Genomic DNA, 19,153 nt, shown 5'->3' with positions numbered 1-19,153 from the left:
AGTATGTGTAAAGTCCCAATATCAACACCAGTTGTTCAAAGGTGCGAAAAGACGGATACCGTTGAACATGGTGAAAACCATACTTAAGATATATTGTGTGCATTGTGCAGGGTTTGTTCCATTTGGTTAAATAAAGTATACCACTGGACCATTTGCCTTTAGCTCTTAAACTTATCCATTCGTCAACTCCTCTGTTACTTCAATGAACCTATGACATCTATTAATGCCATAATGTCATATAAACACAATCATGTGATAACAAATTTCTGTACCTGCATTGGATGAATCCTAACACCAGATGTTATTAACCTCTGCATATTTCACATCAAAAGATCCATTTGAGTCTTGCATAGCGATGACAAACTTATGTCTCCATGCCTGATCCTCCCAGAAGTAGATGTGACCTAAATAGTCTCTCTAGGTGTCAAAGCCCATTAAAAAGGGTAGACCGTGTGTGTTGTTTGAAAGACAAAAATTGTCAAAATATTTCTCTTCTTTTGAAGGACTGTCTGGTAGAACCCATCCGTTGAAGTTGCATGACTTTATTAGTATCAATGTGACCTGTAGTTGGTGGGGATCGAGGGGTTAAAGGTGATTGGTAGGTGAAGGAGATGCAGGGAAATGCGGGGGGGGGGGGGGTGATATAGGTATGAGTAGGGCTAAAGCTCATTTAATCCAAAGAAGTAAGAGGTAAACAACAAACTGTTGTTCCTCTTGATGTGGGCTAAGAGAAGAGAAAAAGTTGGGTAGCCTGGTTCAGTGGCGGAGCGTCCATACAGTCGGGGGGGGGGGCGGATGTGCCCCCTGACAGACTCAAATGGACTGCTGGCGCCCTTTACAGCTTTTTACCACTTTTCACTTATTCACAATTATTGACTTTTGTATTGCGCTCTCATCTACCTATTGAAATTTGTCACATTTTTTTGGCGATGACACAGGTCTATTTATTCTTCGTTTATCTGCAAATTAGCAAGGCCCGGAAAGGGTCTTTTCTTGCGATCTAGGGAGTATCTTTACTCAAAAATTTCGGTACGCTCCACGCCAACCTGTGGTGGCGCTCCACTTAGATAGTGTTGGAAGCACCCCTACAGACCATTCTCGCCCCCCCTGACCAATGCCCCTAGCTCCACCACTGGCCTGGTTTGAAGTTTTTATCTATAAGGGACCTGCTGTACTGTACATACTGAGTATTGTTCTTGTCAGAGATACTCTGTTCGTGGGCATCAGGATTTCTTTCCTACGTATGTCCATGCTGATCACTTCTCAATCAACTCTTCCCCTCTAAGAGTTTCCAGTAAGTTTATCAGAGACCTGAACACTGTAGGTACACTGTAGGTACACTGTAGGTACACTGTAGGTACACTGTAGGTACACTGTAGGTACACTGTAGGTACACAGTAGGTACTGCGTATCGTTTGTAAAGCCCTATTTAATTAGGAGAAGCTTATTGATCCTCATTTGCCATATCACCCTCAGACACCCCATATCCTCCTCTGTTCCTCTCATCTAAATTTTCACCCTGCAAATATATATACAAGGTTAACAGTTGCCAAAGTTGTTAAGTATATCCCTTTTTTCTTTATCACAGTTTTGATCTAATGTAATTTCCAATCATTTCTTGTCTTTGCATAATTAGACGATACTCTCGAAGAATCCGTTGGAGCGGACGTGCCAGAGGGAGCGAGTTCCCGCAATTCTGAAATTACATCATACCTGAATGAGAAGAATGTAAGAACGGGAACACAGTTCGAAGAGGGCGCCACTTATTCCCGTACAGAGCTATCGAAGGAAGAAATTCCTGTCCAATCTATCGAAATAAGTAATAGTCTCTTAACAGATTTAATCAGTAACAATAATGATAACAATGGAAAAGAACAATGCCAAGATGCAGACAAATCGTTTTCAAACAATATATTAAAGGAACGTAATAGCATGAGAGATTGTTATCGTAATGAAGGTGATTATAATATTGATGATGATGTGGTAAGACAAACCGAGACAGATTCACAGTTTTCTCCGGGAGAGAGCGAAGATCCTCCTAGAACAGAGAAATTGGAAGAACATGATATTAATGTGAGGGATAAAAGTCCAGAAGATAAGAATTCTGCTTCTCATTCACACTCTGAAAACTTTGAAACAGATGCAGAGATGGGTAGAAAAAGTGGGTCTTTCAGTAAGAAAAACGGTGGACTGTACGTCTACAGCAAAGACGAATTCCGTGAAAGTTACCAGAATTCCTCGAAACCCAAAGCAGCTCCGCGGTCCCTGAGATTGCCGAGGGGCAAAGCTCCAAACATTGCCAAATCCCCGAAGCGACATACGGCTGACTTTGTTCCCCAGTCCCCCGGTGCAGACTGTTCTGTAGCTGGATCTTCGAGCAGTGAAATCCCTGAGGTTTCTGTGAGAAGTTCACCATCGGGTTACAAACAAGATGGCCACCAGAGGCGAGCAGCAGCTGAAGAGAAAAAGTCAAGCCAGCCACATGTGACGGTGGAACTGTTGCAGTCTGGACAAAGATCACCCATAAATTCTCCCCCGGCAACCATTGATCATTCCTTTGTTGTTACTTCTGATCAAGAATCTACCCAATCGGCAAAACCATTACAAGGATCGGGGTTGGAAAGTGCTGCCAATGGTACGGTTACACCTGCAGTGCCAGCCCGGTTGGAAAGTGCTGCCAATGGTACGGTTACACCAGTGCCAGCCGGGTTGGAAAGTGCTGCCAATGGTACGGTAAGACCTGCAGTGCCAGCCCGGTTGGAAAGTGCTGCAAATGGTACGATTACACCAGTGCCAGGCCAGTTGGAAAGTGCTGCCAATGGTACAGTTACACCAGTGACAGCCGGGTTGGAAAGTGCTGCCAATGGTACGGTAAGACCTGCAGTGCCAGTCCGGTTGGAAAGTGCTGCAAATGGTAGGGTTAGACCAGTGCCAGCTGGGTTGGAAAGTGCTGCCAATGGTACGGTTACACCAGTGCCAGCACCACGGGCATCTGTTAGGAAGTCAACTTCTGCACCAACAATGACAACCAATGATGTCGATGCCGATCGTGACCAAAGAGATGAAGAAGGACCGGAATCCCGGGTACCAATTTCTCCCCGCTCTCCACATGATTTCAAACTCTCTCGGCATCCAGTACCTACTCCCAAAGTTATAAGTCCCAGGATGCCCAAGAGCCCAGATCCGTACGAAATAATGTGCATCACGAGAACTGTGGATGGAGAAGAAGAATTAATTCTCGGTGCTGGGCCGATGTTTGCCAACCAGGAGAAGCTGGCAATGGAGTCTGCCATGGAGCAAAATTTCAGCGGATCCATCTCGGCTCAGAATAGCGGGAGCTCACCGGTAGAGTCAGCAACGATGGGTACGAAAGGGTTTAAAAACTATGCATGTATCGAACCAGTCGGTCAACCAGTGGAACCACAGCTAGTAGTGAACAGTGTAGGAGACACTGAAACAGATCCCAAACAAAGAGAAGTGCAAGGGAGTTCAACAGCGTCCTCAGGAGAAATGGACGTAGGAATTGCAGATGCAAAATTACCTGCCACTGCTTTTGCTGCTGGTGGTGATGATGATGATGAAGATGATGATGATGATGACGAGGATGAGGGAGTGGATAATGCTGCCTATCTCCTCAATGATTGGGTTTATCGCGGTACCAAGGAGGAAATTAATCTGGTCAATGGAACCCAACAAGCAGATGCTAAATTAGGTAAGTTCATTAAAAATCAATTCAGTTTCAATTTGGTTTGATTTCTTTGGATTGTAATTAAATTCTTTTCCTTCAAATTCAATTTATCTCATTTCGATAAAATTCACTGTAATCATATTTATATAAATTATGACTTCTGATTCTGATTAAGTTCAATTGAGTCTCCACTACTCTAATTCAGTTCAATTAGATTCAGCTCAATTCTGCCAGCTCAGTTCAGTTCAATTCAATGCAAAATCAATTCAATTTTCAGTACAGTTTAATTGACTAACATCCAAGTTACTTCAGAAATGAATGACTTCAATCTAAATTGCTACACCATCTTTGGCTATTTCCAGAATGCAAGTCTATCTTGGTTACTCTCTCCTACATCTGCACCCCCCCCCATGCACCCCTTCTATAGTTACAGTATCACAAGTGGAAACATATGTTCACAGACAAGTGACAAGATGTTTGACTGCAGCCAGCATTCTGATCATATGGTTAAGCTCAATGTTCTTAGAACACTATCCCTGAAAAAAAGAGGTGTACAACATTTCCAAATACTCTGACAATTTGTTTAAAAACATTTTTTACATCTTTTTCAAAAATCTGAATTTACAGTACTTGACAACATGCCTTCCTATGTTTGAAGAAAACAATGATCAACTATATGATTTTACCCTTAGGGTTGTTTTGGTATAAATGTTCAAATCTGATATATGTTACACGATACTGTCAGACAAATACAGTGTGTTTGAGATCTGAAAGGATTGATTCGTCTTGCAGTCTATGCAAAGGAAATGGAATGACATACCAACCTCTCGACCTTTCAAGGAATGAACTTTTGACCTCATTGAGAAAAAAATCCAAGGAAATGTTCACAGGTGTTTAAAAAGTTATGAAACATCGATCGAGAAGGGGGGGGGGTGGTAGTAGGGCTTGATGGAATAGTAACTGCTTGAACACATTTCATATGCTGCTGAGCTACTCCATAAAGCAGTGATTTGATGCCTGTGGCTGCATGTTTGCACTCCGTACCTTGGTGTCAAGTAATAATCGCTAGCTCCAATGGGACTAAAGGTGATCACTATAGAATGACCTGGTTACTAAGATGAGTCTCAGATGAGCTCTCCCCCACTCCATACCTTTTCAGACACTCCCTTCCTCTCCCAGTGGGTTGTGTTTAGTCTAACTTTCATTTCTTTTAACAGGAAATCACAATACTTTTTACAAGTGTCAACAGGATACCTCTTTCCTCCAAGGTTTTTCCCTCTTTCCCCACTTCTCCTTTCTTGCTTCTATTCCTACTTGCATCCCTCCTCCTCCTCCTCCTCCTCCTCCTCCTCCTCCTCCTCCTCCTCCTCCTCCTCCTCCTCCTCCTCCTCCTCCTCCTCCTACTCCTTCTACTCCTCCTCCTCCTCCTCCTCGCATCCCTCCTCCTCCTCGCATCCCTCCTCCTCCTCGCATCCCTCCTCCTCCTCGCATCCCTCCTCCTCGCATCCCTCCTCCTCCTCATCTCTCCTCCTCCCATCTATGATCTTGTATACTTTTGAAATTCTCCCTCGATGCCATCAATCTGTCTTTCAGTGTTTTTCTTAAACACATGTACTATAAAAAAAAGAGTCAAATTAGAGATCTAGGTAATTCTCTAATTTTAGTATTAATTTCACCCATAATATCACCAACCTTGTAGTATTTAGTAACCATGGAGATGAAATTGAAAATTAAATATGAAGCCGGGGGGGGTAGAATATTTCCGCTATTCTCAAGTAATTAAATAAAGGAATTGCATTCTTCTGAAAACATTTCCTGGAAATGAATTATTCAACCTGCCATGTTTTCTTTTAAAGGGATTAATTGTGAAATGAAGTAAACAGGATGATATTGCTTCATGGTTTTGAAATTTCAGTCAAATTAAGACTTCCATTGGTCAAGCTGTGGTGTTGTACTGTGGCATCATTTTAAAGACATGGTATACTCAATCTTGTTAATTTGATGGAAATAATGATTTCAAAACCACCAGTAAAAATTGTCATTTAAGTGTGATGTTGTAATTTGTAAAGCAAATATTGCCCATTTTGTCATATCTAGCAAGTTTGGGTAATATACTATAGTCTCTTTCAATGCCAATATCCAACAGACTATCCTTGATTACCACATTGTATATGGGATAGTCACTTCTGGTGATAGTGTAGGACAGTGTGCAATGCATATCAATATTGCCATGGTAACTGCTATGCCGCCCCCAATAACATCTCCAGTGCAGTATAAGTTAGAGATAAATTTCTATGTAACTGTTAATTGTTGCTCATGGTGAGAATACTACAATCCAATTTCCATGCCTTTTGTCAGCTGGTGACCATTGCCATGGTAACTGCTATGCCACCCCCAATAACATTTCTAGTGTATAGTAATAATCTGGAGATAATTTCTCTGTAACTGTTAATTTTTCCATATGGTGAGAAACTACAAACCATTGGAACCATTTTTTTGTCAGCTGGTGTACACGAACAGCCTATAATTGGTTTCGACATTTCACAATTGTTGATTAATTCTCTGAATTGTTGTAATGTTCTGACGTGATCTATACGTTTTTGTGATATATACATATGTCATTCTTCGTTATTTCTCTCAGCTGTTACTACAGTATTTTGTGGTAATTTGTAATCAGTTTCCGGTGATATATTTTTCAGAGCGTCGTGTCTCTGTTGACACCCAGTGTATATAGTGACCCTTTTTTGGTTCTAGATTGTTCAAGAGCATCCAAGTTTCAGACGGATGAATAATTTCAACCAAACGGGGCAATGGATAAGGAATTCTGCCCATTGTAATTACTGAGAATACTGTCAGTTCAATGCTCTAGACTTTCTTTAGTCACTGAAACTTTTGAAACGGGTCTAATCAAATTAGAGTCTGATAATTTCTTCAGTTTTGCGTTTTGGATCGAAGCGGGCGTGGATGATTGTCAAAGGAATTGAAACTCACCGGGTTGCCAATACCGAACATACATTTGTTCAATTAGTAAAGACATTTTATGCTCTTGAGACAAAATGAGCCCTGGAATTAATAATGACAGAGTCCATTATGACTACAAGGATTGTCAGTTTTACAATATGGTCATACTGGATGACGTCTCTTGTAAGTGTCAACTTTTCATATTTTAATTTTGCAAACAAATATAAAACATTTTCACATATAATTTTTATGAAGTATTTAATTAATGTATTTAATTAAAAGTATTTTTTTTATTTATCTCACATTTGCCATAAATGTTCTAAGGTTGATGTGACTAGTTGCAGACAGAAGTTAGAGCTTTCACATCAATTGCATCTATAGTGCCTTCTCCCACCCTTCCGCCACTGTCCCACTCTCCCACCCCCCACTTCTTATTCCATAGTCACTCAAAGTGTCTAGTACCATTTCTTGGAAATACTTTCAATCTTTTAGATTTACCCTTGTTAAACCTATCCATCCAACCTTTTCTTATCACAGAAGTTGTTTAACTTCATATTCTACAGCCATTTCTCCTCAATGAAGTATGAAGCTGAAGACTCAAGGAATAGATGTTTGAACCTGAGATACATGACTCTCACAACATTTCAACTCTCTTATGAACCATCACACAGCTTCATTTAACTTTTTGTAGTCTTATATTCGTAGAAATGCCCCCATTTTACTTCGTTCTTCTCTCTTACGTTACTCTGATGTACCCTGGGCCAAAGAATTGATGTCTTGCACTCACCCCCTCCCCACCCCTATAATGACCCTTTCTTAGATCACTGCCTTCTTCTTCCACCCACTCTACCACTCAGAAGCCCGACACACCCATTTTGCGAACAGGATTTTCGAAGGGGTAAAAAAAAGGGAATTTTGCCAAGATCAGGTTGTTTCATCTACTTAGATTTACTGCATATAAGTAATTATCCTTGAATTTTTTGTGGGGGCCCTGCATGTTCAAATATTCACATTTCTTGCAAAAGTTTGTTTTTACAAATCCTTGACAGATTTTCAAGTTTGGGTGTGTTTGTTTTAGTCAGATTCTTTCCCTTATAATGCGATGTGTGTGTGTATGGTCTGTTTGTTTTCATCTTCTGCAATAATTACGTCACAAACTAAAGGGGAAATGTTTTGGGGGGATATAGGGGAAGCTATTCTCAGGAAATTGGACATTCCAAACAACTTTCTGTATTGATAGACCTGTCGCCCTATGGATATTATGAAGCTGAACACAGGTATAGTACTGTAACTGCATGGCAAAGTACCTGCAGTCCTATATATCTGTATTGCAAAACAATTCTGCAGGAAACTTCCCGGATATCTGGTGGTCGTGAATCACAAAATTACAAGGGCAGTTGAATTGGCCTCAATTTGTGTGTCTCTCTCTCCATGTCCATTGTTTTATTCCATCTTTTAACCTTATTCGGTTTAACGGATACAGTTTTGGGAGAGAGAGAGGGACAGAGAGATTAAATTAGAATGTTGTTACTATAATGGTAACTTTACAGTAGTGCTACAGTCATTTCATACACAGAATACCTCTATCACAAGGAGTCATAACGTTAGTGTAGCTAAACTGAGCATCTACACCCTTCTGTGTTTTCGCTGGATTTCATTCATTGAATCATGATGGATGTAATGATGGCCGTAACGATGGGTAAGGTAGTAGTTATTTGTTATGTATACCCTATGACTTTTTGGTCACTGTTCAGTTCTACTTATAATTAAGTTGGTATTAGTACAGTAGTATGTATATTTTTCTCAGCATATCTACAATGCCTATATAAGTTTGTGGGCATCGATCCAGCTGGGATATTTCTTCGACATCTTAAATTTGCTGACCCAGAGTGTAAAGTTAGGGTATTTTTTTGATAACTTTCTCGTACTTTATTTTGGGAGGCAGTTGAAGTTTCATGCAAGACAAAGGCCTTTTGATTTGAAGGTACAGTGAGGACCAGTATATCCCTATAAAGTTTAGTCTGATAAAAAATTGTATTTTGTAAGTCAACAACAGAAAGAAATTTCTGGAATTTCTTATGAACAATTTGAAAATTGAGAAAAATGAAATGTTTTGCTTGAATTGGGATTGGAACCAGTCACCTGCAGTATTACAAGTGCTATGCTCAGATACCAACTGAGCAATAAGCCTTACTTAATGGGGATCCCTTCATTACCATTTAAATTTTTCGTTTGGGAGGGAGACAGGGGAAGGGGTGGGGGGGGGCATGTTAGATGCCTTCAGTGAAGGCTGTTCAGTTCTCTGTTCAGTCAAGTTGTGTAAAAATTACTAAGATTTTGGAACAAAGTATATATTCCAAATTCTGAGGTTTTGACCTTACCTCTAATTTACTGTCCGGATGGTGATTCGTTCAGATCTGTGACGAATGTAAATTAGATTTGATTTAAATACCACATTGAGGGAAAGATGCATTTAAATGGGGAGGGGGGAGGGAGGGGGTACATGATTGTGCAATGATTATCAACTTGAACTGAAGAAGGAATGTATATTGTGAAAGAAACATGTAAAGTTAACGTACTTGCTTGTTTTTACTGAATTGTATAATGATTAAGGAACTAATGATGATTTGCTCATGGTTGTGAAGCCTATTTAAAACGTTCCTCTCCCATCCCCTCCTGACTCTAGTACTGTACACTCCACCTATCCCTCCCCCCAATGATCATCCTCCCTCCCTCCCCCTTTCCCCACCATCTTCCTCCCCAATGCAGATACAGATGACATGAAAGTAACAACATGTTTGTAAACTAAAATAAATCTTGTTTGGTTATTTGAATGACGTCATGGTTTGGGGAAAATTTAGGCTATAAAATTGACGTAAACGTCTATATTGATTGTGCTATGTGGATGGAGGCATATATCGCACTATGTGTGGGGTTGACATAAAGTCCATGAAAGGCGTGGAAATTGGCACATCATGTATGTATGTATGTATGTATGTATATTAGATCCTCCTGCAAGCAGGAACTCGCGAAGAAGCCATCATTGGCTTATCAAAGCCGCAAGCTGACCGAAGTCAGTCTCTTACATTCATATTTAACGTCCATGATTATGAATTGTTAATTGTCAATGTAGGAAAAGATAGGAAAGATAGATAGAAAGATAGAAAAGATAGGAAAAAATGTAGGAAAAGATAAGATCTGCAAGTTAAAGGGACATATAGACCAGTAGATATTGTAGGTGAATATCATTTCTACATATTCAGTGAAGATGTTTGGAAGTTGCTTTACCAATGTGGTGTTTTAAGTAATGTTTGTCTACTATTTTTTTTTTATATCTTGGTGGGGTGGGAATGTGGATGGGATATTGAAAATGTGATTGATGGGGGCAGTATTATTTATTTGAGAGGTGTTGCAATTACAGCTGGTATTTGTCATAATAATTATTATTTTTATTATAAATTATGATCATGTTTATGTCAGTTTAATTTCTCTACTCCTCTCTCACTACTGGTTGGAACATTTGCCCTCTCCTTACCCTTCATGACTATGAATTTTTGGCCTTAATTATCACTGGCTGATTTATGATTTTGTAGCATACAGACAACTTTATTGATGACCTAAATTTGTCATATACTATATAGAACAATGAAATAAAATTAAATAATACAAGAATAATATTTAAAAGAGGACAATCATCATATATTCAAACCGTTTCATGCTTAAATGACAATAATTCAAAAACGAAAATGAAAATACATAACTTCATTTAAATGTCAAAGGGAAGTAAGAATTTGGTCAGCCTTAATCAATCCACCCATGCTCTCTCATCCAGGCAATTTCCCTATGCTGGATATTGCTTCATTTCATGAGTTAATATTATGTTCCTTAATATTGCTCGAAATGATTACGTTTACCGTAATTGTTGTTCTAATTTTAGTATTTTACCATCCACCCTTAAATATTGTTTATCCCATCCAACCCATCTATCCCCTTCTCCTCATCCCCTCCCCCTTCCACCATACCCTTCTCCCTTCCACCACCCCTTGCCCATTCCCTCCCCCAACCCATTTCCCCATCCCACCCCAATCCCTTCCCCCACCCCCAACCCCTCTCCGACCAAATCCCTCAACCCCTCCCCAGCCCCTTCCCCTTATCCACAGCCCCTTCCAGTCACCACATTCATATTATAACACACCTTGTTTTGCACTTACTTATAGTAGCTTTTCGAATCTCTTTGTGTAACATTGCCTTGTTTTCTATCCTCTGGGTAACTTATTATATTATTTGACAGACCCTACAATAATATTTGTTGGTTCCTAAATTTCTAATTTTTTCTTCATAAATAACCAACAGAATCAGCCCCCAAGTCACTTACAAGTAACAATATAAAAACTGAACCATTGAAAAGACCACTGGTCCTTTCTTTTCTTTAGTAAAAACACTTCTTCAATTTCACTCTTTGTGTGTTCTTCTCATTACTATTCCTTTAAGGGCATCAACAATGCATATAGGTAATATGTATTTCACAGCTGTCTCTTGCTATCAATACAGTATGCCCCGGGATAATTATTTAATAACAATGGGATTTTTCAAAACAATTTTCACCACCAGCTGTTATGGATTGAAAAGTTTAGACCAAATAGAATACAAGTTTCCTGGTCATTTTTGTGTGCTATTGTTGGTACGGTATTTCTCACTTCTACTCGGTAGTAAAGAGAGGAGGGACATACTTGGCTCTCCACGCCAGTTAAGAAGCGTTAAACAAACGCAATAATATTCTAAAGTTCGACCAGTCTCTTCCAGGTGGAAAAGCAAGTATTTAAAATCTTAACCTGCTCTTAGATTCTCGAAGGGCTAGGTAACACTGCACTGTTACTGGGGGATGTTTCGGCTTTGGTGACGAGGGTCAAAAAACATTCTGGGATTTGTGTTCTGAAGTTTTAGCCTCAGCGAAGGACGCACCTGTCAAACGTTTGAGTACGATCATGTACAAACAGCTGTGCATCAATAATAAAATCACTGCTTCATAGAGCAAACAGTTAAACATCAATTGCAACACAAGAATGAATAGAGTTTTCTTTCTTCAACGGAATAGTGTCCTTTGACAGCCGGTTAATACTGTAACATCTGAATATCATCTGTCACTCACCGCAATCCGTGAGTACGTGAGGCTAATTAAACCTTTGGATAACCCTGTGATTTGTACGATGAACAAAACACAAGGTAACTACGATAATTAATGTCACAACAGTTAAGAAGAGGAGGTAAAACTTTTCTCTTGTTCGCCGTCGTCTATCAGGACAATCAAAGATTCAGGAAGTGTCCAAAAGGACAGATACGTTTGTAACATTTGCCAAATCGATTGTTTCGGTGACGGTGTTAGTGAGGAAATTACTTTGGCTTGCAGTGTCATCCACCTCATTTCACTGTGCGTTCAAACGTCATTGGAATACAAACTTTTTTTTTACTTTTTGGGGGGATAATTTTCTGTCCATTGTTTCATTTACTTTCTTCAGGTAGGTTTGCTTTCCCAAATTAAGAGACCCTATAAGGTGATCAAACTATTATGGCAACTCGGCTACATTCAACCAGTTGGAGTTTACTCTGAAATTCTCAAATGATTGTGAAGATAAAACAAAAGCTATAATCCAGATCTTCATGAAAGTTTCACTAATTGAGTTCTGTCGTTTCATTATAAGTCGACTCCAGTTGAGTCATCGGCCCAATGAGTTACATGTATATTAATCTTGCACTAGTCCTTAAAACAAAAAAAGCAGGTTGTGAAAAACACTGTTTGATTCATTTCAGTATTAACAACAGACGAGTCATTTAACTCAATTTGTGACTCATTACGTTTGTGCTCTTAATTAGGACTCAAGTTACTCATTCTCTGCTGATGAATTTTGTCAGAACGAGGATTGGTTTATTTCTTATATTACAACAATTCTCTGTTGATGAGTGGTGGTTCAGATCATTTTAGAGTCTTTACTGATGAACTATTCGAAGTAGTCCAAGAAATTGCAGTTTTGAAGATTATTGATCAGTTATTGGTAATAAAAAACAAAATTGAATGTATTAAAGAGTTGCTAAACAGTTTTCAAAATGTTTGTGAACTTACTTAATTTTTTAAAATATTTGTTTCTGTTCTAGGCTTACATGTGTCTCTATCCTACTGATGTTCTTGGAATATCTTTTCATAATTTTGCTAAGATTACACCAAAAGTGAAAAGACCAAAATACGAGGGAGAAGAAGCAGAAAGAAAGAAACAAATGTGTTTCTCCATAAATATTTTCGGGTCTGTTGAGGTTAAATCCCTCGGTTTAGATTGTCTTACTTCAATTGAGAAGTGTTAACAGTTTGTTCTTGAAGGAGCAAAAACGTCAATTAATCAAAAACTCACTAAATTTTCCCGCTCAGGTTTATTCCTTCAATATCATAATTTTGTGTCCATTTTCTATTTGTTTCTTCTTTGTTACCGATAGATCCAGAAGACGTGGAAGATTTGAAAATGTCCACAGAGATGTCAGACGCGACGTCAATGGACTCCGTGGAGACAACATCGTCGGAGAAAAATTTCAAAGACCAATATTCTAGCTTTTCGCTCCGAAAAGTCAAACGAGAAGGTTCCGTGCTGGGGTACAGGAAACTAACCGATATAAGTGAGTCATATTTTTGGTTCCATCAATCTTATTTTTCTCATTTATTACATAATTTAATGATGTTCACATGATAATTTTATTTTACTTAGTTTATTTCTTTATATTATTATATTATTTGTTATAGTTTATTTCATGTGTTATTATATATGTAGCTCAATTTGAGTTTATGTGAGATATGTGGAGAGTTACAATATAAAAATATCAAGTGTGAAAATAACAAATGTATTTATGGGTAGATTTACAGACTTTCCTAACTCATTAATATCTAAAAATGATACAAAACTGCTCCAGATCCAAGAGGTAATCTGCCAGGAGCCATTGGTTGATTTTATGCGGGAATGACACTAATCCTAACTGTTGATTGGTTCTTACCTACTGCAGTATCCACATGATACATAAATGTCCTAGTTTAATATTAGAACAGAAGTAAGTGTTCTATGCTTTGTCTTCCGAGAAGAATTATGACAATATCCATATACAGTGATAGTTTTCATTCATGTTTCCTTTGCTCATTTATCAATTATGTAGATGTTCTAGCTGTTTCAGGGCAAATTTTGTTCATTTGTTGAGATTTTATAGATGTTCCTTTTCAGGGCAAATTTTTTAAGGATATTTTTGTAGGATTTTCCCTCAGGGCTTTACTTGTTGGTTGTCCAAACATAGCAAATTTGGTTGTCCGAAAGGAATGTTGTTAAGTAACAGAGAAAGACCAGTATGCCTGCTGTAGGAGAGATGTGTAGGTAGGCTCCTAGCCTAGGTTTGTTTGATGAATACCACACCTGTTCTGGTCATTTTTAAATTCCCCTTCGGTTGGATCGTAGGCCTACGACTAAGTTAGTTTTATGTCAGTATCACCAGAGTGGCAGGGAGTAATACCTAATTTATTTATTTACTTTTTTTTATTCATGGTTTCGCTTTCTTGCAGCTAGAGAACGAAAAGTGATAATAAACTTTGACGAAAAAGTCCAGTCTTTTGGCTTCAGAATTCAGTACAGTAAACCAGCCATTGTTACAGAAATCGACGCTGGTAAGTGGCAATTAGGATAAATGAGCAAATAATTGAATTTTATATAAAACTTCCAAGTGCCACTCACTTTATCTATGTTCCATACATATGCACTCAATTTAACTTGATTATAACAACTGGTAACGTTCTTGCACTTTTGCCCCACCCCCTCCCCTACCCCTAGCCCCTCCCCCTCCCTAGACCTGTTATGGTTCAATGCTTGCAATTCTACCAGTCCAACGCATACAGCAACCTTTTCCAGAGTGGATTTTCTCCATCTGATTGGATTTTCTCTGATCCGAATTTACATTCCGAACATTTTGTTGCCCAGACAGTGTGTCAATATCAGCATTATAATCATATGCAAAGTTAGCAAATAGGGGAAAAAATCAACTTATTTGACTTTCTGTTGAATACTTGAAATGCTTGAAATACTTTCAATACTTTAGACAGACTACTCAAGCTATGTATCACCAACATTGGAATGACAAATGAGTATCAAAAAGCATAATTGTTTTTAAGTGGACTCAGAAAGCTAATTTAATTTACACAAATTGTAAATGATTTAAATAATAATTAAATTTAATAACTAAACTTTCTAAATTAAGGAACACAATCTTGATGACATCTCCACCATCTGACATTTGTAAATGTACATCCGTCTTGCAGTTAATTAATCCTTAATTAGTTAATTATCTTTCATAAGCCCACAACAAAAGAAGAATTATCTCGTCCTCCCTGTCTTTATAGAGGTTGCTCACAAGAACCAAACCAGCATAGTTTTAACCACTGTCTATGCTCAATACATGGTTGGCTTGATTCTTTCGCAGGATTGTTTGAGAAACAGCATTTCCAATCGGCGATAAATTACTCGATTTACTTCGCTCCTCGCTTACCTGTCTCCCCACAACCTTAGCACCTCATTCTACCGTGTCTAGAATGAAAGGGAACCTTTTAACATTGTGCCCTCAATGACCGGCTCCTCCGGTCAATGCCCTTCCTTCTCATTCTACCATCCATACGTTTTTTTCGTCTGGATTTCGAGCTCGTGAGCGTAATCTTTTGTCACTGAACACTTGGAACGCTCCTGCACCCGAGTGTGTCAACAGAGTCATCATTGAACACAAAGTAACCTTATATTTTACGATTGTTTAAAAGCAATTAGTGAGTATAATTATAAACAATCCAGGTGATTTCTTTGAATGAAAAGTTTCAGGAAGGAAAGAACAACCTGTAGTATCGAGTTTCACCTGAAACGAAAGGAAAGTTTACATATCTTAAAGAGGAGCAACTTACAATCCAAGCCAAAGTTTCACACATTTCTGTTTGTATACTGAAGGGCATAAATAATGGGTTGATGCATTCATCAGACTGTTAAAACTCAAATCGTGGTCTGGAAAATTTTCTTCTCGTTGAGCAGGGTTAGCTTGTTCGGTAAGAAAGTACCTTGAACACGGTAAATAAAGGTAAACCGGAAACATCGCATTTGCACTACAAATATTGTCACTGAAGCCTGGTATAGTAATGGATGCAATGCAGTACTTGTGTCATACTTTTAACCAGTGAAACCTTTATTAATTGGTTACTGTAGGTTTTTTCCTGTTGCACATGTGTACCACTCAAGTCTGTTAATAGTCTTCAAAGTTTGCGACATTATGCGACATTACAGTTCAGCGTATATTAGCTTTGAGCTGCAACTGGGACATAAATGCGAAAGTTAAACCTATTTAATAACGCTACTTAATAGTAGTGCCACAATATACCGCACACTGCAATACAGAGTCATACAAGACAAGTGTGCACGGCTACCACTTAAGAACGTTATTTCAAAAGATTCAAATGAAAGTTATTTCAACGTCTTTCATTGACCGATAACCAATCGAGCGGCACCATTCAGGAAGGTTTGCCCACTTTAGCCCGCGTGACTGTTATGAATAATGTGGGTCAATTGGGACGAATACCTGTGAGTAATGCAAAGTGCAAATAGCAATGCCATGCATGAAGGATTAAAGCAAAGTAAATCCTATAATTCAAGCTACTTGTTACTCTGGCTTCCACTTACTACAGTCTACAAAACCGACATCATCATTGGCATGACATTAGGATGAATAATTTGGAGAATCTTCTAAAACGATATGTTTGGCTATAATCTAACAAATTTTAACCTCAGATAGAGGCATAGCCTCCCTTAGCCATTGCAAGGGGCAGATTCAGGATTCTATAAAGAATGGGATGCAGCTCTGGGGTCTGGGCCTCTTCTCCTAGAACACCCCCCACCCCCCCCCCAAAAAAAATGAAATTTTGGATGTGAAATGGTGCATTCTGATTTTGGTTATAAATAGGTCAACATGCAAGGTACTGCACTAATAAATACTATTTTGCTAAATAACTAATAAATCTTCATGAATGAATATTAATGAACAAGTTATTTGTGAATGTGATGCCGTTATCTACGTTTTCTAATATCTTACATGTGACACTTTCTCAGTATTTTTTAATATTTTAAATTGGTTTTGTCATCTTGAATTTCATTCTTCAAACTACTTTCTCTCTTGTTTCTTTCCTCTTCTTCTTCTTCTTTCAGGTGGTGCAGCTGAAAAGAAGGGATTACTTGTTGGAGATGTAGTACTAGGTGTGAATGGTACCGATGTTAAGAACGCACCCCATGCCACGGTAGTCAAATTAGTACGAGATGGTAGGTACAAAATTGGATTAGTTTTTGGTGAGGGAGGGAGGGAGGGAGGAACGGAGGGAGGGAGGGAAGGAGGGAGGGACACTGTATGATTGTACCCTGGTAGAACAAAATATAAGACACAAAATAGGAGGATTTTATTTCTTAGTTCGGTTCCAGTTTTTTTAAGGATGACCTTGGGCCAAATTTTAGATGTGATATGTTATGGTCCAAGATGAAAAAAGGAAAGTTTGAGAGGTGGTGGTTATATATTTTTATAGCTATTCTATAGATTTTCAAGATACTCATCTCTAAAATGAGCTAAATGTTTGGAATTCTCGCTAATTATTATAAGACTAAATGCATGATGGAGTTAGTGGCTCTTTACTGCAGCAGCCCTTATTGTTAATCCATGGATTTATAAATTAAATACCACAACCAAAACAAAAAATTATCTTTTAAACTTCATATGAGCAACAGAATATCACCCTTAGATGACATTCAACACAATATGTCCATGATCAATGGATCATGGATATAAATGCATGACAATTGATCATGGATATGTCCATGATCAATGGATCATGGATATGTCCATGATCAATTTTGTAATGCATAATAACCATGTTATATGAGGCTTGAAGTACTACGGGCACCCAGAAAAATTTGCTCCATATTCAGTACTTTTGTTGTGTGTGAGGATATCATTCAAAATATGTTGAAATGTTTTGAAAGCTCTTTTCGTTTCCAAGATATACACATTTGAAGTTCTGATAAATCTGGGAAACTCATTAAATATGTGCAAACTATGATGTGGAGTGTTGCACTCATCAAAATGTCTTTTTGCCCTGAATAAGTTAACCCCTAATGACAAGCCCAAATATTTCATTTGAATAATGTGACCTTCCTCTTTTTAAAGAAAACAATAAAATATTTCAAAATATCCCCTTAGGCCGCAAACCTGGGTTCAGTGTCCTTGAAACGAAGGTTGAGAAAACAAAGCAATGACATAACAGAAAATTAGGCAGTTATGCCCAATTACATCATCAGTGTGCAGAATTATATGTTTATTTATAAATAGAACTACAATGAAGAAAAGACTTGTAAAATGTTCAATCTTTGATGGATTTTGATGGGAGTTGCAGCTATTTTCATGACTTTTATGCCTATTAGAGTGATTAGGACAAAGTTGTTCATAGGTGTCTGTAGACCTTCAAAAGGATTGTTTTTCTATTGAGGTTTGTGTTGCATCTATTATAAAAGGAACTGACTTGACAAGTTCTGTGTGGTAGACTAGATAGACCAGCCACTTTAATGAATCACATTTCAGAAGTTTAAAGGGTCAGTTCCCAATAGTTAAAGGGATACAGAAGAAATTAAAACCGAACTGACAGCAGTGTTTAAAGGCATTGAAGACTCACGCACAAAGAAACGTCTCATGCTGGTAATCTGACCTAGTTTCGAATGAGGTGTAACAGAAGTGTTAGACACCACCATTGATCCCAGAAAATACACACATAGCTTGCTACCGTCGGTAATTAGACACTAGTGCACAGTCAATACATGCAGACACGGTCAATACCCACAACACAGTGTACAAACGAAACAGCGATGGACATCTCAGGTCCAGCTAAAGATAACAAGGTATGACGTTTCATTACTGTCTGCATTTTGTAGCGACACGAACAAAACTTCACTTGCAAGCAACGGAAAGTTAACTTTTTCAGATGGCGGCACGCGGTTTTGGGCGAGTCTTCAATGCCTTTAATGGTATCCAACAAATTCAAATTATAAAGTTGTGCCTAAATTTCATCCTTACTAACCTGCACACAACTAATGCACTATCATTTAGCCCTACCATGCAATTGGTTCGTATATATTGTATTCTGACAGCTCTAATGAAATACTGCCCCCTTACCGTATACCTTTTGAAGATTTTAGAATTTCTGTATGTTATCTGTCATGTGCTCAGGACCCTCAGAATTGCACCTGTTAGTGGGGACAAACATGTGCAACAGCCCTAACCAGGATCTCTTTAAGCCGATCAAGACCGGTTATATGCACAAACTTGGTGGACAAGGAATGCTGAAGAACTGGAAGAAGAGATGGTTTGTCCTCAAACATGATGGCTGCCTCTACTACTACAAAACACAGGAGGTATGTATAT

At 38.5% G+C, this 19,153-nt stretch overlaps 1 protein-coding gene across 1 annotated transcript in view; it reads left to right on the top strand.

Moving 5' to 3' along the window:
- LOC139984933 (uncharacterized) overlaps positions 1-19,153 on the top strand; it is a 56,223-nt gene that overhangs the window by 26,274 nt on the left and 10,796 nt on the right. Inside the window, exons 2-6 of the mRNA XM_071999076.1 lie at positions 1,637-3,712; positions 13,133-13,309; positions 14,235-14,336; positions 16,900-17,010; positions 18,959-19,143. Coding sequence (XP_071855177.1) covers positions 1,637-3,712; positions 13,133-13,309; positions 14,235-14,336; positions 16,900-17,010; positions 18,959-19,143 — 2,651 coding nt within the window. The remainder of the gene's footprint in view (positions 1-1,636; positions 3,713-13,132; positions 13,310-14,234; positions 14,337-16,899; positions 17,011-18,958; positions 19,144-19,153) is intronic.

The sequence above is a fragment of the Apostichopus japonicus genome, chromosome 17 (assembly GCF_037975245.1).
Source record: "Apostichopus japonicus isolate 1M-3 chromosome 17, ASM3797524v1, whole genome shotgun sequence".
Lineage (NCBI taxonomy): Eukaryota > Metazoa > Echinodermata > Holothuroidea > Aspidochirotida > Stichopodidae > Apostichopus > Apostichopus japonicus.
The sequence above is the reverse complement of the archived record's forward strand: the minus strand, read 5'-3'. Positions and strand labels throughout refer to the sequence as shown.